This window comes from Panthera uncia (genome assembly GCF_023721935.1).
Source record: "Panthera uncia isolate 11264 chromosome B3 unlocalized genomic scaffold, Puncia_PCG_1.0 HiC_scaffold_1, whole genome shotgun sequence".
In the NCBI taxonomy this organism is placed as follows: domain Eukaryota; kingdom Metazoa; phylum Chordata; class Mammalia; order Carnivora; family Felidae; genus Panthera; species Panthera uncia.
In genome coordinates, this window is record NW_026057582.1 from 103,937,701 (window position 1) to 103,962,623 (window position 24,923).

A 24,923-nucleotide genomic window follows, 5' to 3' on the forward strand; every position below is an offset into this window, starting at 1 on the left:
AACTACCTTACAATCCAGCAATTGCACTACTAGGTTCTTAATCCAAACAATACAAAAATACTAATTCAAAGAGATATATGTACCCTGATGTTTACAGCAGCATTATCTACCACAGCCAAATTATGGAAACAGCCCAAGTGTCCACTGACTGATGAATGGATAAAGATGTGGTATGTGTCTGTGCACACACATTTGCACACACACACAATGGATTATTACTCAGCCATTAAAAAAGAATGAAATCTTGTCATTTGCAATGACACAGATGGAGCTAGAGAGTATTATGCTAAGTGAAATAAATCAGTCAGAGAAAGACAAGTACCATATTACTTCATTCATATGTAGGATTTAAGAAACAAATGAACAAATGGGGTAAAAAAGAGGGAGGCAAACCAAGAATCAAACTTTTTTTGTTAATTTTAGAGAGACAGTGAGAGAGAGTGAGCATGACTGGGGAAGAGGACAAGAGGGGGAGAGAAAGAAAAGGAATGAGAATTTCAAGCAAGCTCCACACCCACTGTGGAATAGAGGCTTGACACAGGGCTCAATCCCATGACCCTGAGATCATGACCTAAGCCGAAATCAAGAGTTGGACACTCAACTGACAGAGCCACCCAAGTGTCCCCCCCTCACTTTTTTTTTGAAAGACTCTTAACTAGAGAACAAATTGTTGGTTACCAGAGGGGAGGTGGGTGGGTAGGGATGGGTAAAATAGGTGATGAGGATTAAGGAGAGCACTTGCTGTGATGAGCATATGGAAGTGTTTAAATCACTATATTGTAACCTGAAACTAATAATGTACTGTATGCTAACAAACTGGAATTTAAGTAAAAACTAAAAAAACATGCACATGAAAAAAATTTTTAATCAAAACCTTCTGGAAAGCAGTTTCAATGATCTCAATTTGAGTCAGTGATTGGCCTAACTTCATTGACTTTTGATAGTAAGAAAAATGAGGGGTTCTCTAATGGCTCAAAGTCTGGAATAAGGCTTAGTAGGGTGAGATAAAAGGGTGGGACGGTATTTATAAATGGGATCAAAGAAAGACCCATATATCCCGTTTCAAGAAGGGGAGCCTATGAAGTACTTACAGAGGCCTCTGCTTTACTAAGCAAATGAGTAAAACTTTCTATATCAGAGTGGTGAGAAAAAAAAATTGGAATGAATCACTCCAGAAAGCATGATATTCTGCAGCAGAAAAATACTAAAGTACTTTATTTTTTGAATTTAATTATTACGTAAAGTTTTAAAGTTTTATAATGATTACCCCATGTAACCTCACCCAATTTCAATAACTAAATTATTTTGAAGCAAATCCCAGGTATTATATTTTACTAAAAAATATTTCATTAAAGAGGCGCCTGGGTGGCTCAGTCAGTTAAGCATCCGACTTCAGCTCATGTCATGATCTCATGGTTCGTGAGTTCGAGCCCTGGGTCAGGATCTGTGCTGAAACCTCAGTGCCTGGAGCCTGCTTCAGATCATGTGTCTGTCTCTCTTGCTGCCCCTCCCCCACTCATGCTCTCTCTCTCAAAAATAAACATTAAAAAAACTTTTTTATTAAAAAAAATTTCATTATGAATCTCTAATAGATGTGAAGTACTTTTTCAGAACAGGCAGATGACTTGGTATTTGAAGACTTCTGCAATATAAATGTGGCAAATCAGAAGACCAAATGGAGATCCATGGACAAGGAGAAGGCTATACCAGTCAGACATTCAAGCCACTCAGGAAGAAAAGTCTACTTGGTCCTTTCAACAGTAAAAGGATTGAAAGTGAAAAAATACAACTATGAAAAGAGTTCAAAGTGATTCTAGAAGCAAGTGATTCTAGAAAAACTAAAACCATGGATTGTCAATTATTTGAATTTGATCATCAGCTGAAACAGTCTAATATGTTATTAATATTTGTTCTTTTGTTGTTTGTGCTTTTGTTCTTAACTAGGAATCCACTGTCAAATCTGAGGGTGTGAAGATTTAGACTTATCGTCTAAGAGATTTATAGTTTGGGCTCTTACATTTAGTTCTTTGATCCACTTTGGATTAATTTTTGAATATGGTATGAGGTCCAGGTTCAAATCAAATCCTTTGTATGTGAGTATCCAGTTGTCCTAAGAGCATTTATTGAAAAAATATAGTTCTCCATTGAATGGTCTTGGCATACTGGTCAAAAAGCAATGGATCACAGATGATTCTCAATCTATTATGTCTATTATAATGCCAGTACCACTGGCATTAGATCACTGTTGCTTTGTAGTAAGTTTTGAAATAAAAAAGTGTGAGTCATTCAACTTTATTCTTGTTTTTCAATACTGTTTTGGCTCTTCTGGGCACCTTGCAACTACATATGAATCTTACGATCAGCCTGTCAATTTCTACAAAGAAGCCCAGCTAGAATTCTGACAGGGGTTGTGTTAAATCTGTAGATCAGTTTGGGGAGTACTACCATCTTAACAATATTAAGTTTGATCCCTAAATATGAAGGTCTTTCCATGTATTTAGGTCTTTAATTTCTTTTAACATTTTATAGTTTTCAGAGTATAAATTTTACACTCATTTTGTTAAATTTATTCTATTTTGATAGTACTGTAAACAGAATTGTTTTAACTTTGTTTTCAGGTTAAACATAGATGCTTTTGTTTAATAACAATTTGGACCTCTTCTCTCATGATCCATTCCCAGAAGGATATTATGTCTTTTAATTAGAAAAGACTGAGCCACCCAGGCACCCTAAGTATCAGTAATTTTTAATTCTGACCGAAGGGGCATGGGGATGTACATTAAAGTGCTCTCATAGCTCAGTTGTGAACAATATATTCACAACCATACAACTATAAATGTAAAATAACCCGGTGTGTGTGTGTGTGCTTTAGCCCCAGAGGGGGTGCACCATTCTTGGAGGTACTGTAATACCACGTTGATGCACAGAGTGAATGGGGCAAGCACCTATTCCATCTCCCTGCTCTAAAAAACATTTAACTTACTGTCCTCAGATACAGGACATACCAGATATTAAACTAATAACAGATACTATACTTGATCTTAGCCAAGAGGCCAAGAAGTAACTGTGTAGAAAAATGGTTTAACAAAGTATATGATGTAAGTATACAGGGAGAACATGGGGGAGTGACTGGGATGGTGTACACAAGAAAAATGAAAAACCATATTCAGTAACACTTAAAAAAAGTAAGCATCTAGAGGACATGGTTAAAAGAGTGGAAATGCTTGTCTGTAGAGATCAGGACTTTACTACCTATGCCATATGGTTATTTTCATTAAAATTATTATAGGGCACCTGGGTGGTTCAGTCGTTTAAGCATCTGACTTCAGCTCCGGACATGATCTCACAGTTGGTGAGTTCAAGACCCACATCAGATCCTCTGTCTCCCTCTATCTCTACCCCTCTCTCACACTATCTCAAAAACAGACAAACATTAAAAAAATTAAATTATAAAAGGGTGTTGGCTGACTGTCAGTAAAGCATGCGACTCTTGACCTCAGAGTTGTGAGTTCAAGCCCCACAATGGGTATAGAGATTACTTAAAAAATAAAGTTAAAATAAAAAATTAAATTATAAAAAATAGATTATCTAGGGGCACCTGTGCAGCTCAGTCAGGTTGAGCATCTGACTTCAGCTCAGGTCATCATCTCACAGTTCATGAGTTCAAGCCCCACATCAGGCTCACTGCCATCAGCACAGAGTCTACTTCAGAGTCCACTTCAGATCCTGTCCCTCTCTCTCTGCCCCTCCCCTGCTTGTACTCTCTCAAAAATAAATAAAACACTAAATAAATAAGTAAGTAAGTAAGTAAGTATCTATAAGCATTCTCTTGCCCTAGTAACCCCAACTCAGGAAAAAACTGGATTAACCTAGACTTTTTGGAAAAGTACAAGTTCAGGCAGTTTTCTCCTTAGGATGCATGACGACATCATGTAAATATGGATTCTAAACTCTCCTCATAATAAATCCCAAATCATCTTTGCTTCATAGTACTGCTCACACAATTCCAGATGGCTTTTAGCAATCCTGGCAATTTCACCATTAAATTCTCCTGATAAACTAGCCAAGATACCAATGCATAATCCTGCAAGAATCTTATCTGTGACACGCTAAAATTACCATATTAATGTGATACGGACTGTGTCAGCGAATGTGGTTAAAGGGCTAAATGGGTGATGGGTACTAAGGAGGGCACTTGCTTGATGAGCACTGGGTATAATATATGCAATGAATCATTAAATTCTACTCAGGAAACCAATACTACAACTATATGTTAACTAAATTTAAATACAAACTTAAAAAAATGCAAAAATAAAAATAAATAAAGCTTAAAAAAATAAATAAAGTGGTTGATTCCTACCAGTTTTTGACAGACTGTGCTTAGAAAAAAAAAAAAAAAAAAAATTCTTCCTTAAGCTCTGTTAAAGTGCTTTAACAAACTCCTGGAGTTAAAACCAACAGAATGTAATTCTAAAAGAAATTAAAGCTATGATACTACTAGGAACAAGAATTTTATACTTATTTGTGATTTTTCAAGGAAGTTAAAACACATTATTTCTGGAATCAGAATTTTAATGTTTTTAAATATTTATTTATTTTTGAGAGAGAAAGAGTGGAGGAGGGGCAGAGAGAAGGAGAGAGAGAGAATCCCACGTTGGCTCCACACCTTCAGCAGAAGTCCTACTCAGGGCTCGAACTCACCAACCTAGAGATCACGACCTGAGACAAAACGAAGAGCCAGACACTTAACCGACTGAGCCACCCAGGCACCCCTGGAATCGTAATTTTAAATTAAGTCCCTCCACAACATACTGTAGAAGCAAAACAAAGAATATAATCTATTACACAACTGTTAAGTGGGAACATAAACATCCCTTAGCGAAGTATTTTGTCAGTTTTACAACTTACTTTTAAATGATTCAAACACACACTCTCTCTCACACACACACTCTCTCTCTCACACACACACTCTCACACCAATGTTCACAAACATATCTCCAAAGATATAAAGCATCTGGAAAAAACATTAACTGGTAAATTGAGGTAATAGTATATTATGGATAATCACCATCCTGTTTTTTTTACTTTTTAGTAAAATTTTGAAAATCTTCTTCATACAAAGTTGGGAAAAATTAAAACAAAAGTTTAAACAATATGTGTATTATAGGGCACCCGGGTGGCTCAGTCAGTTAAGCATCCTACTCATCTTCAGCTCAGGTCATGGTCTCGCAGTTTCGTGAGTTCAACCCCTGCGTTCGGCTCTGTGCACTGACAGAGGGAGCCTGCTTGGGATTCTCTCTCTGCCCCTCCCCCACTTGCGTTCTGTCTCTCTCAAATTAACGTAAAAAAATTTTTTTTAAATCAAGAATATCTGTATTATGTGTACAAATTAAATGCTCACTATGTACCAACCACTGTCTTAAATGATTATATGCATTACCTGGATTTTATCTTCACAACACATCTGTTAAATTAGGTATTATTTCTACTCTCATTTTATAGAGGAAAAAAATAAAACCTGGAAAGGCAATATGACTTCAGGACTCTTACTTTTAAGAAAGAAAGTAATGACACGACTTCTAAACTTGTTTTAGTTTGTTCCATCCAAAGACCCTATAAATTTGCAAATATACAGGAAAACCTTAACAATGTTGTAAAAGCACCTTATAATCAGTGTTAATGTTTCATTGCTTGGCATGGTTTTTGGCTGATACAGACTTTGTTCTCTTTGTTCAAATGATAAGATTTACTAGAAACTATGAATAAAAAAGTAACATTTGATTTTACAATGCCTTCACTTTCATCTAGAGAATAAACACTTAAATTTTATCTTAAGCCTATATTCTTTCAGATGAATGATATTCAAAAAATTTTAATGGAGAATAGTATCTTTTAAATAAAATCTTACTGAAAACTTAATATATAGGTGACAGAATCCTGTCTCCTCACTCTTCCTTTCTCATTTCCTCACAGTGCAAAATAAAGGCTCTGAGACTTTGTGGGACACAATATGAAACCAAGTGCTTTAGAATCTGTAAACTGTTAATGATCACAACTGCCAAACACAGAACTCGCTGGTAAAAGCTGAAATTACAAATTCCAATTTAAGTTCATTAGTGATAGGTAAGAAAACAACAATATGCAGAGAAGTTTTCATGTACACCCTACTTGAGACACAGAAGTAAGTATCTTATTTTAGAAGTCAGGGAGGAGTGTGTCAAAGGATAAGCTGCTACCCTTAGCCAATTTACCTTCTGTGCTAACATACTTTAGCAATTTCATCAGATAACAAAGACGAAAAAGAGCAAAAAAAATCAATTCTTTATGCTTCCATTTTTTTATTTGCAAGTAAAACGATTTTCTAACAATGTTCTACTTCACAAGGGTAATATGAAGATTATTAAAATTATATGCAAGATTGTAGAGTCTCAGGGGTCTGCCATAAATATAAGTACATACCCATTAGAATGTAAAAGAAATATCATCTCCTTATTCTTGCAACTAAAGAAAAACAAGCCATTATTACTAGACTACATTAAATGTAGACAACACTTTTTTAATTCTGGAGGAACAGAATCATTTAAATCTTAATGTTTACATGATTCTTTCCAGACCAGGTTCAGCAGAATACTCAAAACTTTAAAAAAAAAAAAAGTCCTCAAATTAGCCTCCATGTTTCTCATTTAATAAAAAAACAACTTGCAGATCTGTGTCTACTCCATCATGTCCTCCTAGCTTTTATTCACAATCATTCTTCATCAATCTTCCTTTCTTGAATCTTCAAAATTCCCTTATCTACTAAGGCAATCAATGTACACATATAAGACTCCATAGAAATCTTTCCATTGAGAAGCAGACAAAGGCCACGAAGAAGTAACTCTTAAAAAAAGAAATATAAATCAACGTGTGAAGATGTTTAACTTGGGGCATGTGGCTGGCTCAGTTGGTAGAGGATGCAACTGTTGATCTTGGGGTTGTGAGTTGGAGTCCCATGTTAGGGATGGAGCTTACTTAAAAAAGATATTTAATTTTACCCATGAGCCTATACACATTTAACAAGATACCATTTTCCCTTATCAGACTACCATAGATGAAAATATTTTCAATAATTTAGTTCAAGGTTTTTGAAGGGGTAGAGAAAGAACCATTTAAGCACACACATGCACAGAGAGGCAGAAAGTAAAGAGAAACCACCTTTCTAGGAGGCAAATTTATAATATGTAATAAAATTGCAAGTATGTATATCCCTTGACTCAGAGTGTACATTTCCAGGATTTATCCTAAGAAAATAATCAGCCAAGTTTGTACTATGAAGATGGGATGTACCACAAGCATCTACAAGGATGTTCAGTATAGTATTATTTATAATATGAAAAAACACAATTTATACATATATATATTGACTAAATAAATTACTGAATTAACTACAGACATTAAAAAATGATCTATTTTTTAAATTAGAAGTTCCTGCTATATTAAGTGATAAAAGCAGGTTTATAGTAGTTTGACTGCATTTCCTTTTAAAAAAAAATTTTTTTTTAATGTTTATTTTTGAGAGACAGAGTGCAAGCGGGGGAGGGGCAGAGAGGGTGGGAGACACATAATCCGAGGCAGGTCCCAGGCTCCAAGCCATCAGCAAAGAGCCAGACGTGGGGCTTGAACCCACGAACCCTGAGATCATGACCTGAGCTGAAGTCGGATGCTTCAACGACTGAGCCACCCCAGGCACCTCTTGACTGCATTTCTAAAATATGTCCCGATATACATTTTTAAATTCTAAAAAATTAAATTAATTAAATGAAATTAGAGGCTATCTTTGAGAAACGTGTCAAGAAAAATTAGAAAACTTTGGCAAGAGACATGTTATTTTCTCTTTAAAAATTTTCCTTTAAAAATTTTTTTTGGGGCACCTGGGGGCTCAGTTGTTTGAGTGTCCAACTTTGGTTCAGGTCATGATCTCACAGCTTGTGAGATCACAGCTTTCTCACAGCTTTCACATTTACTTGGTCTCTCCAAGCTAGCAAACTCAGTGGTATTGGAAACCTTCCCCTCAAATAATTGGTTGGTCAAATCTGGCCTACAGCCTACTTCTGAAATTTCTCCCTCATTCATCCCTTCCTCTCAATCTCACTGTCAGTTGCAGAGCTAAGAGCTAAAGCAGTCCCACCCATTTCTGACTTAGACTCTAAAGGCAAACAAACATTTCTTAAGTACCCATTAAACATTTCTTAAGTACACATTATATGCCATAAACAGTAAAAAGGAGCTAAGAATATAAAGATTAATGAAGCAAAGTACTACCATCAAGCTCATCCGGAGGCAGAGAGATGCAGCAAGATAATACAATGTGACAAGTACTACAACAGAGCAAAATCCACAAGATGTCAATCTCTTTCTTATCTGATCTAATCTTAAAACTACCTGAATTATCTTTCTAGAATACAAACCAGATCCGTCACTCTTCTGTGGTAAAGTCCTTGGTGAGTCTACTCCACTGCCTACAGGATAAAGTCCAAATGTTTTAATACCATCCAAACACTTCACAGTCTGGTCCCAACCCACCTAATGGTACCTATTACTTCTCTTTTACTTCACATCCAATAACTCAGTCGTGTACAATTAGTTGCTGCTCTGATAATATTTTGTGCTCCTAATATTGGAGAGCCCTGCTTCCTTGTGCCCACCAGCGGAAATCCTATCCTACTATCAAATAATACTTCCTCTCTGAAACCTTTATTAACCTCTGCCAATGTAGTTTTTATACAATCTATTGAAATACTTATCACTTCACATTTGTTTTTCTTTCTACTGCTAAACTGTGAGACAGATTTTTTTGAAAGTGTTTTTTAAGCTTATTTATTTTATTATTTTTTTAATGTTTATTTATTTTTGAGAGAGAGAGAGAGACAGAGCGTGAGCAGGGGAGGGGCAGAGAGGGAGACACAGAATCCGAAGCAGGCTCCAGGCTCCGAGTGGTCTGCACAGAGCTGGATGTGGAGCTTGAACCCACGAACCGTGAGATCATGACCTGAGCTGAAGTCAGACACTTAACCAACTGAGCCACCCAGGTGCCCCTATTTATTTTTGAGAGAGAGAGAGAGAGAAAGGGAAGGGAAAGGGCAGAAAGAAAGAGGAGGAGAGAGAGAATCACTGTCAGTGCAGAGCCCAAGGCTGGGCTCAAACTCACAAATCTTGAGATCATGACCTCAGGCAAAATCAAGAGTTAGACGCTCAACCAACTGAGCCATCCAGGCACCCTATGAAACTGAGATTCTTAAGGACAGAAACTAATTTTGTTATGCTACCTTACCCAAAGTCTAGAAAGACAATAATTACTCAAGAAATGTTTGTTAAATGGATGATGGGTGGAAACAGATTTGCAGAGAACAAAAATGTACTAATCATTACATTATTTTTTTTCTCTATCTAGAATCCAGAGTTCTACCTAAATCCAGTGGCACTAAGGCTACTACCTACCATCACCCCCACATACCAGGAGCCTGAAGGAGGTCATGTTTTTTCCTCTCTTCCTATTCATCTGGCTATCTATCTATCCAACCCACAAATTAACAACAGTAATACATAAAGAATCCCCACCCTACAAGGGGCTTATATTCAACTAAGGAGAGACAATTAACAGGTAAACAAATACAAATAAATCATATCAGGTAGTGATCCATGTGATGAATAAAATAGTTTGATAGGATAGAATACGGCTAGGAGAGAAATATGCCATTTTAAATGGAGGCCGGGAAGAAATCACTGAAGGTTTCTCTGAGAAGGTAACAAAAGTTGAAGCCTAAAGGATAAGAAGCAACCACCTAAGCAAAATTTGGGGGCAGAATTCTGTAGTAGAAGGAACTCTAAGTGAAAAGCTCTGAAGCAGAAATGCATTTGGCTGCTTGAGGGGCCGAGAGACAGTATGGCTAGAGAAAGAAATGAATTTGGAGGAAGAAAGCATGGCCTTGTAGGTGGTAGCCTTGGTGAAGGCCCATCTGCACCTGCCTTGAGTTTGGAATTTCCTAGTTTACATCTTCTGTTGGTCACACAACCTCCTACTTACTAATGTCACAGCAAAAGCACAATGGAAGGGAGTATATAGCATACCCATCCTGTTGTTAGGAAGATGTCAAACGATTCTGGAAGTACCTTTTCTCGTTTCTGTTGATTAAAATATTCCTAGATACAATGTCCTGACAATATGGCCCCAGAGCTAATGAAAACCTGGTAAGCACATAAGACTAAAATCACTTCAAAAGAAAGAAAAGCCTTTCCACTGACTACAAGGCAAGCCAAAATGAGAACTACCAAAATTATCCTAAATTCATGGGAGGAAATAAAACAGAACACTCTACTACTCTGAAATACACATGGGCTACAAATTTATCCTTTTAACTCAGTAAGTGTTTCTAAACCCATGTAAACTTAAAGATCGTACAATACAAATCCAGACTTAAGTAATTAGACAGATTTCTAGTTTTCATTGACTACAGTTTTTCTTCACCTTTAGAGAAATAAAACAATTTTGTGACCTTTTGAGAATGCAAGAATTTATATGCATCATAAACTGCCTCTCAGCAGTAATTCTGTGGATGTTCATGCCACAATCTATTTAATTCCAGCTTACTACTGTGATGTTAGAGCAAAGTCAATCCATTACATAAATGAATATTCAAGAAACTAGGTTCTAAAACAACTCAGTAGTTGCTAGGAACTCAAACAGTATGAAATTACACATCTTACTCCTATTCTCAGTAGCATCTGCTGGCTTTGCTAACCCGACCATCACTAAATATAAAGAGCCTTCCATTACACTAGTCAGGTCTTAAAATTCCAGGCCGCTGGCCTTCCACTGGTAAAAATAAATTCACTGTCAGCATCCTTAAATTCAATTCTGCACCCAGTGATCTGTGGCTAGTGTACTGACTCTTTCCTGAATCTATGGAGGATTATACACAAGATTATTTTTCCTTCTTCTTTTGCAGATTAGTATTAGAGTTAGCAAACAATAATTATCTTATGCTCCCAAACTTCTGTTCCCCCAAGGGCTACAGTCCCTTACAACAGGTCTTCATATTAATCCATACCCAAAACAGCTATGGAGAAAAAGCAAATACTTTAGCCTAAAAGGGGACCTCTTCACATTCTCCACACTGATGTCCAACTTCATGTATTTATATCTTTCATTTTCTCTTCCCAATTTTGCTCAGGGAGAGCCACAGAAAAGTTTCTATGAACCCATCTTCTTCTCAATTTCTGCTTTATTCTGTTGTTTTCCATTATCTCACTCACATATTCACACCTGAAATTTAAAAATCCATTTCCTCGGTTGGGATATAAAATTGCATAATTTCTCCCTGGAGTTCTAGCTCAATCCTGATGTCAGGATTTCCAGGAAGAAATGCAAACATAGCATCAGTTGGAAAGCCTCTCTCAACAGGATGTATGTCCTTACAGACTGAGTCCGCATGTTACTGAGTAAGAATCTACTCTACTCTTCCCTTATCAGTCTGAATTGAAGCAAGGCCTTACTCCCTTCTCAGAGTGTGGTCCAAGGACCAACAATATCTAGGTGATCTGGAAATCTGTTAAACAGAATTTAGGACTCTACCTCTCCGAACAACTAAATCAAAATTTTTATTTTTACTGATATCTGTACGCACATCTCCCTACATCATAAAATCTCAGAACTGGTGGTAAATTTAAGAACCTATCACACACAAACAGAGAAGAACCTTGGATACAACTCTGATAATGACCAGTCCCCTTCACAAATTCTTTATTGCTTATACGAACAGGTCCTCCTTAGGAGAATTTCTCATAAAATCATAAACTTCTTGTCTTGAAACACACAAAAGCTAATTATAGCTGTTGGTGGTTGTGGAAGCGGCCAATATAAACAAGTTCTTACCTAATCTGAGCTCTCCGAAGTTCCCACACCCTATCTTCTTGCCAACCCTGAAGTTGGGTCCCACCATAAGAACCCCAGAGGATGTTGAGGAGCCAGACGGTCGGGTACAGTGTGCACTCCTTTGTGCCATGGGTTTAGTTGTCCGTTGTCTTTCATCCTTCTCTCTACTAGGATGGTCCATGATCCTACACGACAGAGTCTCTGCACAAGTAGCCTCAGTCTGTGTACCTCTCTTCAATACAAAAGTATGTCCAAATAAACTGTAGTCAGAGAAAGGTAAGGAAATCTTTTGGCACCATATTTATGTTTCTAATGTATTTCCAGGAGATGAACAACTGATTCGTTCTCGTAGGACACGTAGTCTCTGGATCTCAAGCATAGGAGGGTATTTTGTAACCTGGGTAAAAATCAAGAAAATATACACTTATAAGTTAAATTTTAAAACAAATCCAGAAAGTTACCACTAATTAGAATGGATCCTATCCAAAAATGAACAAAGTGGATAGCTTCCTGAAATGGGTTTTGATTTTATATCCTCCAACAGTTTAGCCATCTGGACTAGTTATTTATCTGATAACATAAGCTCAGTAGGCTGCAGACCATGGCAGCTAAGGGAACACACAAGTCGTTAATAGAAAATGCTGTCTTCTAGTACTGTACATATGACCCAAAAGAAAGCTGTTTACTCCGTTTTTCATCACTGGGTAACAGAAAGATAGATTAAGCCTAGTTAAATAAACTGAAGACAATTAAAAGCCCTTCCTTTAACTTTGGACAGAACCTGTCAGAAATGAAGCTACTTACCGTCCCCCTCCTCCATCCCCACCAATTATCAAGCACTGAGGGCAACAACATAACCCAAAACAAGTTATTGATTGACACAGACTACTTGTGTAAAAGACTTTCCAAAACCCTGGTGGTACTAAGCAGTTCTAGACTAAAGCTTTGTAAAACTCAACTCTTGGTTTACTTTTCACTGCAGACTGAGTATACAGTGACAGAGTCATGAAGCACAACTCCAAAATAAAAATAAAGCTGAGAAACAAAAAAATCTTAAGTAGAATCAATCCCTATCAGAATTCTCCTTTGTTACAATTCAAGACTAAGCCCAACACAAAAGTTTAAAATGAGATAATTCTGATGCTATTTTTCATAAAACAGGTAATCTTTAACAACAACAACAACAAAAAATTCTGTTATCACCAATCACATACAAAACACATGCTTATGTTTTACTTTCATTAAATATTTTCCTTGAAATTTTAAGGAAAAGGAGAATTAAGACAACTGCTTGGTTGTTACTGCATATATACAATAAAGCAAAATGTCTATACTGCAAGCTTCTCATAGACATCTTTAATTTCTGAGTACAGGGACAGGGACAAACCTGTGAGCTGACGGTACAAATGGGCATATTATCCAAGATAAAATCTATTTACTTCAAACAATTAAAATAAACTGTTTATGTTCATCTTTTTTGTCTGTTTTCCTTGTATTACTAAAAGTGTATTATGACTTTAGGCTTCTACAAAGCTAATCCTCAATAAGATACATTTCTCTGAATTTGGGAAACAATACATCCACATTCAAAATGTATATTCCGTTTAAGACAAAATCAGGGTAATGAGGTCAGCAATTACTGGCTTTCTTACTTAAACAACATTTTGAGTTTATATTTCTCTCATTTTTCTCTTTCTTGCAATTGTATCCAATATCTTCCAATTATCTTTGTTGTTTACCAAAAGTCCCTCCAACAATATCAGTAAGAGAAGGGAAATGAAACTTAAGATGTTTTAGATAGCCCTATCTTAACTGGTGCGAGCATGTCTATGTATGAGAAACTGTCAAGCTATTCTTTCTTCCCTTATGTTATAAATTTCTTTGAAGGCAGGAAAAAGATGTGTCTTAGCCTATCCAGGCAATTTTGAGCATTCGACTAACTCCCACATTTTTATAAATTATTACTACTATAATAGCTTCATTTATAAGATTTGGAAAACTGTACTACCACCTTGTCTACTGCTCTTATTTTTCATATGTGCTCACTCTAACAGATGGAGGTTATTTTTGTAACGCTTGTCATTAACTTTCTCCATTGCACTTAAACTCATGAAACATTAGGTGGAGTAATCACATATAGCCCTCAGTAACCATGTATACTTGCATGCATGTATTAGAAAAACATACAGCACTTCCCAAGTTAGAAACCTGCAGAAAGTAAAGATTCGTGTTCAGCTGGGAAAAGGATGTTTTTAACACATGCTTGTACCCCAGAAGAATCACTTTACCTCCCACAAACATGGAAAAAAACTTACATTTAAGATATCAATTTTCTAATCTATCACGGAACATGAGCATGGTCTAATCTATAATTATGAAAGATGAATAATATTTAATACTACTGTTATATGGCACCTCTCATTTTTAAGAAACCAAACTGAACAATTAAATTTTTAAAAATCCTGTTTATTTTTCACTACCCACTGCTCAAAACTATATTCTACTTCCCAAATACAAACTCTTTAGCTTGTCATTTTTTAATCAGGTTATTTGGTTTTTTGGTGTTGATTTGTGTGAGTTCCTATGTATTTTGGATATTAATCCTTACCAGATATATCACTTGTAAATATCTTCTCTCTAATCCCTTAAATATAAACTCCTTAATTAAATTCTTGTATTAAAAAGTTACTACAGGGCCACTTAGATGGCTCAGTCAGTTAAACACCCAACTCTTCAACTCTTGATCTCATCTTAGGTCTTGATCTCAGGATTGTGAGTTCAAGCCCTGCTTTGGGCTCTGCACTGGGAGTGGAGGCTTCTTAAAAGAAACAAATGTTTTTTTAATTAGAAAAAAAAAAGTTACTGCATAAACACAAGGTGCATCCATTGTTGGCCCTTACACTAGAATGGCTTCATAACTCTTCTTATTTTAGGCCTGACTCACATCCTATGCCCACTGCGAAATTTTTCATAACCAATTCATCATTAACACTTGGAGCACCCCTGTGTATACAGTGTATACATTTGCCACTCAGTATGCAACAGATTATATTGATATGTACTCTAGTATTTAATTTGATTATAAGCCTTTGAAATTAGGGCTCTTGTCCTATCTCCTTTAGTTTCTTGTATGTAATTGGTACTTAATAAATACTAACAATTATGATGGTCTTGCTCAACAAAAAACAGATTTTCAACAATATAACCAAATATTTACACAAAATAATACATGTAAATAGAATCCTGATTAACCATAAGAACGTTTAGAATTCATCTAGAAAAGAAGCTAGTATTCTTTCATTTCAATCCATTAGTGTTAAGACAGGCTAGTTAGGATTTCCATTTCACAAAGATATTATTAAATGATTTATTTTTCGTTACTAGCAGATAACATATGAAAAAGTTAGCTCAAGAACCAGGTCAAACAGAACATCCAAGGTAAACATTAAATTATACTTTAACCAGGGTGCCTGGGTGGCTCAGTTGGTTAAGCATCCAACTTTGGCACAGGTCATAATCTCACAGTTTGCATGTTCAAGCCCCACATCAGGCTCTCTGCCGTCATCGCCGAGCCTGCTTCAGATATTGTCTCCCTCTTTCTGACCTTCCCTCTCTCTTTTTCAAAAATAAATAAAAATGAAAATAAAAATTATACCTTAAGTTTGTTTTTATTTAAAAATTTTTTCATGCTTATTTATTTTGAGAGAGTTAGAGAGCAAGTGCAAGTTGGGGAGGGCCAGAGAGAGAGAGGGAGAGAGAGAATCTGAAGCAGGCTCCATGCTGTCAGCATAGAGCCCAATGTGGGGCTTGATCCCATGAACCACAAGATCATGACTTGAGCTGAAATCAATAATCAGATTCCCAACTGACTGAGCCACCCAGGCGCCCCATACCTTAACCTTATTTTTAAAAAATGACTTCCAGGGGCGCCTGGGTGTCTCAGTCGGTGGAGCATCTGACTTCGGCTCAGGTCGTGATCTCACAGTTTGCGAGTTCGAGTCCCATGTGGGGCTCTGTGCTGGCAGCTTGGAGCCTGGAGCCTGCTTCGGATTCTGTGTCTCCCTCTCTCTCTGCCCCTCCCCCACTCACGCTCTGTCTCTGTCTCTCAAAAATAAATAAATGTTAAAAAAAAAATTAAAAAAAATAAATAAAAAATGACTTCCAAAGATAGCAGTAAAAGACAAACTATATGATTTGTCCTCTTTTTTTTTTAACAGTAAAAAAAAGGGGGGAGGGGAATTCCACTTTCTTGCACCATACACAAAATCAACTCAAATCAGATTAAAGATCTAAATGTAAGACCTGAAACCTTAGTTAGAACTCCTAAAAAAGAACCACAGGCAGTAAACTTTTGGATATCAGCCTTAGCAGTATTTTTTTGGATCTGTCTCCTTAAGCAAAGGAAACAAAGTAAAAATAAACTATTGGGACTAAACTAAAAAGCTTCTGCACAGCAAAGGAAACCATCAAAAGAACAAAAAGGCATGAGGGAAGATATTTACAAATGATATATCTGGTAAAGGTTAATATCCAAAATATATAAGGAACTCACACAAATCAACACCAAAAACCCAAATAACCTGAATAAAAAATCGACAGAAGGCCTAAATAGACATTTTTCCAAAGACAAAGACATATGAAAAGATGCTCAAATCACTAATCATCAGGGAAATGCAAATCAAAACCACAATGAGATATCAACCTCACACCAGTCAGAATACCTAGTATCAAAAAGACAAGAGGGGCACCTGGGTGGCTCAGTTAAGTTTCTGACTCTTGATTTCAGCTCAGGTCATGATCTTGCAGTTCTTGGGAACAAGCCCTGCTTTGGGCTCTGCACTGACAACTGCAGAGCCTGCTTGGGATTCTCTCTCTCTCCCTCTACCTCTGCCCCTTCCCTGCTTGTGCTCTGTCTCCCTCCGTCTCAAAAATAAACAAACTTAGAAAAAAAAAAAAGACAAGAAATGGGGCGTCTGGATGGCTCTGTCAGTAAAGCATGCAACTCTTGATATTGGGGCTCTGAGTTCGAGTCCCATGTTGGGCGTAGAGATTACTTAAAAATAAAATCTTAAAAAAAAAAAAAAAGATAAGAAATAAGTATTGGCAAGAATGTGGAGAAAAAGAAACCCCTCTGCACTGTTGGTGAGAATGTAAATGGACGTAGCAACTCTGAAAAACAGAAAGGAGATTCCTAAAAAAAAAAACAGAAATACCATATAACCCAGTAATTCCACTACTGGCTGTTTACCTAAAGAAAACAAAAACACTAATTCAAAAAGATATATGGGGCACCTGGGTGGCTCAGTGGGTTGAGCATCTGACTTCAGCTCAGGTCATGACCTCATAGTTCATGAGTTCAAGCCCTTCATCGGGCTTGCTAATGTCAGCACAGAGCCCTCTTTGGATCTTCCCTCCCTCTCTCAAAAAAAAAAAAAGAATAGATATATGCACTCTTATGTTTACTGCAGCATTATTTACAATAGCCAAGATATGGAAGCAACCTTAGTGTCCATCGATAGATGAGTGAATAAAGATGTGGGGTGTGTGTGTGTGTGTGTGTGTGTGTGTGTGTGTGTGTGTGTATGCAAATCAAATACTACTCAGCCATTAAAAAGAATGGAATCTTGCCATTTTGTGACATGTATGGACTGAGAAGCTACTTACGTGAAATAAATCAAAGACAATACCATATGATTTCACTTATATGTGGAATCTAAAAAACAAAACAAATGAACAAATGAACAACAAAAAAAGACTCATAAACCACCAGAGAACAAACTGGTGGTTACCACAGGGGAGGGGGATTAGCAAGATAGGGGAAGGAGATTAAGAGGTACAAAATTCCAGTTATAGGGTAAGTAAGTCACAAGGATAAAAAGTGCAATATAAGGAATGTAGACACTAATATTGTAGTAAGTTTATATGGTGACAGATGGTAACTACACTTATTGTGGTGAGCATTTCATAATGTATATAATTGCTAAACTGCCACGTCATACACCTGAAATAAATGTAGTATTTACTGTATGTCAACTGTATGTAAATAAAAAAGGGGGAAGAGAAATTATATACACGTAATAAGCAGATGTTTCTTTTTCTGGTAAATAAACCACTTAGCAATCACTTGCAATTTATTTATTAGACATGTAAATGTTATGACAAATTTTTAGAGTCATACCAGCAAGTTCCTTTGGAAGCTTAATTCTTATAGTTTCTCTGAATTTAAGCATGCCTAATTTAAGAGGAAAGGTATTTTTTAAAGTATAACACTCCAGGGGTACCTGGGGGGCTCAGTTGGTTAAGTGCCGGACTCTTGGTTTCAGCTGAGGTCATGATCTCACGGTTTCCTGAGTCTGAGTCCGCACAGGCTCTGCGCTGACAGTGCGGAGCCTACCTGGGATTCTCTCCCTCTCTCTCTCTGACCCTCCCCGATTTGTGCTTTCTCTCAAAATAAATAAATAAACTTAAAAAAAAAAAAAAAACTTTAACATTCCATGTATTCTTTGTAATCAAAAGTTGTAATTCATTTCAGGAACTGGTTTAACCCTTCCCAGAAGGCATCACCCCACCAATTAAGCCTCATTTAGTGAATACAAACAGATTTATACACACGGCTTTCCTGACTGGGAAATTTTTTTTTTTTTTTAATTTATTTTTGGGACAGAGAGAGACACAGCATGAACGGGGGAGGGGCAGAGAGAGAGGGAGACACAGAATCGGAAACAGGCTCCAGGCTCTGAGCCATCAGCCCAGAGCCTGACGCGGAGCTCGAACTCATGGACCGCGAGATCGTGACCTGGCTGAAGTCGGACGCTTAACCGACTGCGCCACCCAGGCGCCCCTGACTGGGAAATTTTAAGAGCTCTCTAGTAGATTAAAGAATTATTGCTAATAGTAAAATCAAAAAATCCAATTCATCAAATTGTAGGTAGGGAACTGAGGCCAAATCTGCTGGTTTATGATAAGAGTTGAAGAATATGGCTATCCTCAGCTGTGGTCAGTGAAAAGTTTTCCTTCACAGATTTCTCTAGAAGATATCTTAAAGCATTCTATCACACTGAAATGAGAGAAACTTACGTTTCTAGCAACAACCGTCCTGTGCCAACATACAAAAGAAATCATCCCAAACCAAGAGTTCATCTGGCTCAAAGTCACTCTCTTGTAAGGCAGTAACAGATGCTTTGTGGAAGAGATAGGTATGGTCTTCTTTCATGAATCAAATGCCTAAAGTGAATTTACTGATTTATGTAACAGTATTTTGAGAAGCTGCATGAAGTCTAAAAAACTGGAACCATACTATAAAACCACAAGACAATGTTTAAAGAATTACAGCTGTGACTGTTAAGAGAAAATAAATCACTGAATTACTGGTTGTTATTTCAGATTCTCATATATTGGCACTGTCAAAATGAGGCTTGTAACATACTTAAATTTTAAAGCCAAACACACATGGTCTTTGTTGATAGTCAAGACAAGAGACAGGCATCTCAATCTCTCTTTTCTGAGATAATTTAGGATGAAATTGCTTGGAGGTGAAGGACTGCTGGATCGTATGGTAACTGTATGTTTACTTAAAGAGTCTCTGAAGTGACCAAACCCTTCTGCTGTTCTTTCATCTACCACGTACTAGCTTTGGTGCTAAGGCTTGTGGCCTCTCAGTCACAAGTTTCAGCTTCAGATATCACTTCTCACACCAGTAACCAAAACAGAAAAGAAAGTGCAAAGCAAAAGACTTTCTTGTCATGTATCTTTTTCTTGGTAAGGATGAAAATTCTTCTCAGAGCCCAGAGCAAAATTCCCTTTGTGTCACGTGGCCAAGAGCGCATGCAACGGTATCAAAATTCTCACTGTAAGCTCCTCACATTTAGAACACAGAATAAATTTCAAGAGCAGCATCACACCTAAAGAAGGTATTGACTAACTACTCAGTAAAAATGCTATCTGTATATGTGCATGTGCTTGTATGTGTGTGTGTGCCAAAAGAATGTCAAAACTTACACAACAACAAAAAAAATTAAAAGACAATTTAAGGACAAATCAAAGTCTTATAAGTCATTTTAGCTTAAAAAAAAAAAGACACAGTAAGAACATCACTTTAATTAACCTAACAAATGACCAAAATTGATTTACTTTTTAGCCACATTATTGGAGTGCTATTATTAAAGGGAAGAACAGTGTTTACAGATCCTAATAGTATTACTGTTTCTCTTTTCCACAAATTCCAATTATTAATGTCTCCCAAATGTTTCTCATTCTTACCACCCTATCCCTCACTGCTCCGTCTATTTTCACCTAATGATTACTTTTTCAGTTTTTTAATTTATTTTAATGTTTATTTAGTTTTGAGAGAGAGAGAGAGAGAGAGAGAGAGAGAGCGAGCAGGGGAGGGGCAGAGAGAGAGGGAGACACAAAACCCGAAGCAGGCTCCAGGCTCTGAGCTGTCAGCACAGAGCCCAACATGGGGCTCAAACCCATGAACCGTGAGATCATGACCTGAGCTGAAGCTAGACGTTTAACTGACTGAGACACTCAGGTGCCCCTATTTTTTCAGTTTTAAGATCACCCTCTTAGCAATCTCAAATATAAAATACAGTGTTAACTATAGTCACCATGCAGTACATTACATTCCCAAAACTTATTTATCTTATCATTGGAAGTTTGTACAGGAGTCTCCCGGTGTCCCCCTTAACCATAGTTTCAGTTACCTACAGTCAACTTCCATCTAGGCGGGGATAATCTTCCTTCTGCCATATCATCAGAAGGTCAATAGAAGCCTAAGGCTACATCATAATGCCTATGTCATTCACTTCATCTCATCATGTAAGCACCTGATCATCTCACATCATCACAAGAATAAAAAGAGTGAACACAGTACAGTAAGACTGGCAGGAGGAATGATATTCACGTAACCTCTATTACTGTCAGCTATTGTTGCTAATCTCTTACTGTGCCTAACTGATAAACTTTATCGGAGGTATGTATGTATAGGAAAAAATACAGCATATATAGGGTACAGTACTATCCATGATTTCAGGCATCTACTGGGGGTCCTGGAACTTATCCCTTGCAGATAAGGTGGGGGACCACTATACCTTTTAACCACCTTCACAACCCTTCCCACACCCACTCCTACCTCCTGCCCCCTGCCTCAGGCAACACCAATCTGCTGTTCTGAGTTCAGGTTTTTTACATTCCATACATGTGAGATCATACAGTATTTGTTTTACTCTGTCTTATTTCACTTAGGATAATGCCCTCAAGGTCCATTCACATTGCCATGAATGGCAGTATTTATTTTTATGGCTTAATAGTGTCGTGTGTGTGCATATGTGTGTATGTGTGTATTACACACCTTTATTACACCTTGTTTGTTCACTTATCTGTTGATGGGCACTTAGCCTGTTTCTATGTCTTGGCTATTGCACATAATGCTGCAACGAACATGGGGGTAAAGTTATCTCTTAATTTCTTGAGGAACTTTCTTACTGTTTCCTACAGCAGGTGTACCAATTTACATTTCCACCAACAGTGCACAAGGGTTCCCTTTTCTCCACATCCTTACCAACTTTTTATTTATCATTTTGACGACAGTCATTTTAACAGGTGTGAAGTGTTACTTCATTGTGGTTTTGATTTGCATTTCCCTGGGATTAATAATATTGAGCATCTTTCCATATACCTGTTGGCCACCTGTATGTTTTCTTTGGAAAATGTCTTTTCAGTTCCTCTGCCCATTTTTAATCAGATTTTTTTGACTGACTTGTTTGATTTTTTAATATATTTTAGATATTGACCACTTATCAGATATATGATTTGCAAATATTTTCTCCATTCAGTAGGTTACCTTTTCCTTTTATTGATGGCTCCCTTTACTGTGCAGAAGCTTTTTAGTTTGATGTAGTCCCACTTGTTTATTTTTGCTTTTCGTTGCCTTTGCTTAGTCTGTCAACTAATAAAAAAAAAAAAAAAATTATTGTCAGGACCAATGTGAAGATGCTTACCCCTATGTTTTCTTCTAGGAGTTTTGCAGTTTCAGGTCTTACATTCAAGACTATCATCAATTTTGAGTTGTTTTCTGTGATGTAAGACAGGGGTCCAGTTTTTCTATCACCATTTACTGAAGAAACTATCATTTCTCTATTGTATATTCTTGGCTCCTTTCTTACAAATTAGTTGACCATATATGCATGGGCTTATTTCAGGGATCTCTATTCTGTTCTGCTGATCTATGTGTCTGTTTTTAGCCCAATACCATATTGATTACTATAACTCTGTATTACAGTTTGGAATCCAAAAGTATGATGTTTCCGGTTTTGTTCTTTGTCAAGATTGTTGAGACTATTTGGGGTCTTTCATGGTTCTATACAAATTTTTAAGATTACTTTTTCTATTTCTGTGAAAACTGCCATTGGAATTTTGATACAGATTGCATTGAATCTGTAGATCACTTTGGGTAGTATGCACATTTTAACAATATTAATTCTTCCAATCCATGAGAATGGAATATCTTTCCATTTATTTGTGTCTTCTTCAATTTCTTTCTTTAAATGTCTCACAGTTTTCAGTTTCACCTTCCTGATTAAATTTATTACCAGGTATTTTATTCTTTTTCATACAGTTATAAATGGGACTTTTAAAAACCCCTCTTATTTATTTACTTACTTACTTACTTACTTTGAGAGCAAGAGAGACAGCAGAGGAGGGGAACACAGAAAGGGAGAGAGAGAATCCCAAGCAGGCTCTGTGCTCAGCTCTGAGCCTGATGCAGGGCTCAATCTCATGAACCATGAGATCATGACCTGAACTGAAATCAAGAGTCAGACGCTTAACTGATTGTGCCACCCAGGCACCCCTAAAAATTCCTCTTTCTGACAGTTCATTACTGCAGAGAGATGTGGATTTTTGTACATTCATTTTGTATCCTGCAACTATTTGTTGATTAGTTCTAAAGTTTTTTTCATAGAGACTTTAGGGTTTTCTATACATAGTATCAGGTCAACTGCAAACAGTGACAATTTTACTTCTTCCTTTCCAATTTAGATGCCTTTTGATTTCTTTTCCTTGACTAATTGCTCTGGCTAGGTCTTCCAGTACTACGCTGATTTCTTCTTTGACTCATTGATTTTTCAGGAGCATGTTGTTTAATCTCCACATATTTCTGAATTTTCTATTTTTCCTTGTAATTGATATCTAGTTTCATGCCATTGTGGTCTGCAAAGATGCTCGATATGCTTTCAGTCTTCTTAAGCTCATTAAAATTTGTTCTGTGACCTAACATATTATCCTAGAGAATATTCTGTGTGTGGTTGAGAAGAAGCATATCCTGCTGCTGTTGAATGGAACGTTGTGTAAATCTATTAAGTCTATCTGGTCTAGTATATACTTCAAGTCCAATGTTTACTTACTGAATATCTGTCTGGATGATCCATCCATTATTGCAAATGGGGTACTGAAGTCCCACACTATTATTGCGTTCCTATTTCTCCTTTCAGGTCTATTAATATTGATACATATTCAAGAGCTCCGATGTTGGGTGCATAAATATTTACAAAAGTTCTATCATCTTGTTGGACTGAACATTACCATTACATAATGACCTCATCTCTTATTACAGTATTTGTCTTAATGTCTGTTTTGTCTGACCATAAGTATAGCTACCACTGCTTTCTTTTGTTTTCCATTCGTTCGGATTATCTTTTAACATCTCTTCACTTTCCATTTGTGTGTGTCCTTAAACCAGATGTATCTCCTATAGGCAGCATATAATTGGGTCTTATCTTTTTATCCATTAACCCACTACATGTCTTTTGATTGGGGAGTTTAGTCCGTTTATATTTAAAGTCATTATTGATATATATGGACTTACTATTATCATTTTGTTAACTGTTATCTGGCTGTTTTGCAATTCCTTTGTTCCTTTCTTTTGTTTTTTGGTTTTTGGTTTTTTTCCTTTGTTCCTTTCTTATTCTTTGTCTCTTCCTTTGTGACTTGACGATTTTCTTTAGTGTATGCTTAGATTCCTTTTACTTCCTCTTTCAAGTATCTATTATAGGTTTCAGCTTTATAGTTGCAATGAGACTTATATATTCTATATAATAGTCTATTTTAAGCTGATAACGTAAAATGTACACTAAAGCTTTATATTTTTACTCACCCCTTTATTTTTTTAAGTTTATTTTGAGAGAGAGAGAGAGAGAGAACGCAAGAGAGAGCACAGGCAAAGAGGAGAGAGAGAGAATCCCAAGCAGACCCAACAGCGCAGAGCCCAAGGCAGGGCTTGAATTCACAAACTGTGAGATCATGACCTGAGCTGAAATCAAGAGTCAGATGTATAACCAACCCAACCACCCAGGCACCCCCCTTCCATGTTTTTGATTCCACAATTTACATCTTTTTACCTTGTGTATCCATTAAGAAATTACTGTAGCTTGGGGCTACAATAACTTATTATTTAAAATAAACATTAAAGAAAGAAATTATTGTAGCTTGTTATTTTTACTACATTTCTTTTTCTTTAAATGTAAGTGATTTCTTTTAAATGTTCAGTTTTTTAAATTTATTTTGAGAAAGAGAGAGAGAACGTGTGCATAAGTGGGGGAGGGGCAGAGAGAAAGGGAGAGAGAGAATTCCTAACAGGTTCCACACGGTCAGCACAGAGCCTGATGCAGGGCTCAAACTCACAGACTATGAAATCATAACCCGAGCCGAAATCAAGAGCCCGATGCTTAAATGACTGAGCCACCCAGACACCCAGCTACTTTTCTCTTTTAACCTTCACACTAGATATATGTGATTTACCTATACCATTACAACATTACAGTATTCTGGATTTAACTATATATTTACCTTTACCAATGAGATTTATACATTCATATGGCTTCCTGTTAGTTTATTTATTTATTTTCGGGGGGGGGGGTTGGGGCAGAAAAGATGAAAAGAGAGAACTCTAAGAGGGCTCCAAGCTCAGCATGGTGCCTGATGTGAGGCTTGATCCCATGACCCTCAGCTCATG

General features: G+C 36.8%; 1 protein-coding gene and 1 non-coding gene across 15 annotated transcripts in view; both read right to left on the minus strand.

The window, feature by feature from the left end:
* Window positions 1–24,923, minus strand: part of CSNK1G1 (casein kinase 1 gamma 1) — a 174,602-nt gene that overhangs the window by 94,170 nt on the left and 55,509 nt on the right. For 11 of the 14 annotated variants that reach the window (XM_049611747.1, XM_049611752.1, XM_049611748.1 and 8 more), the window contains exon 2: window positions 11,912–12,308. In XM_049611747.1, coding sequence (XP_049467704.1) covers window positions 11,912–12,092 — 181 coding nt within the window. In that variant the 5' untranslated portion in view covers window positions 12,093–12,308. Of the gene's footprint in view, window positions 1–11,911; window positions 12,309–20,620; window positions 24,813–24,923 lie in introns of those variants that run through there. The other 3 variants (XM_049611756.1, XM_049611742.1, XM_049611743.1) reach the window with 2 other exon arrangements.
* LOC125910573 (U2 spliceosomal RNA) lies at window positions 2,879–3,065 on the minus strand. Its single transcript, XR_007454072.1, has one exon. It is a non-coding gene; the product is annotated as a U2 spliceosomal RNA (small nuclear RNA).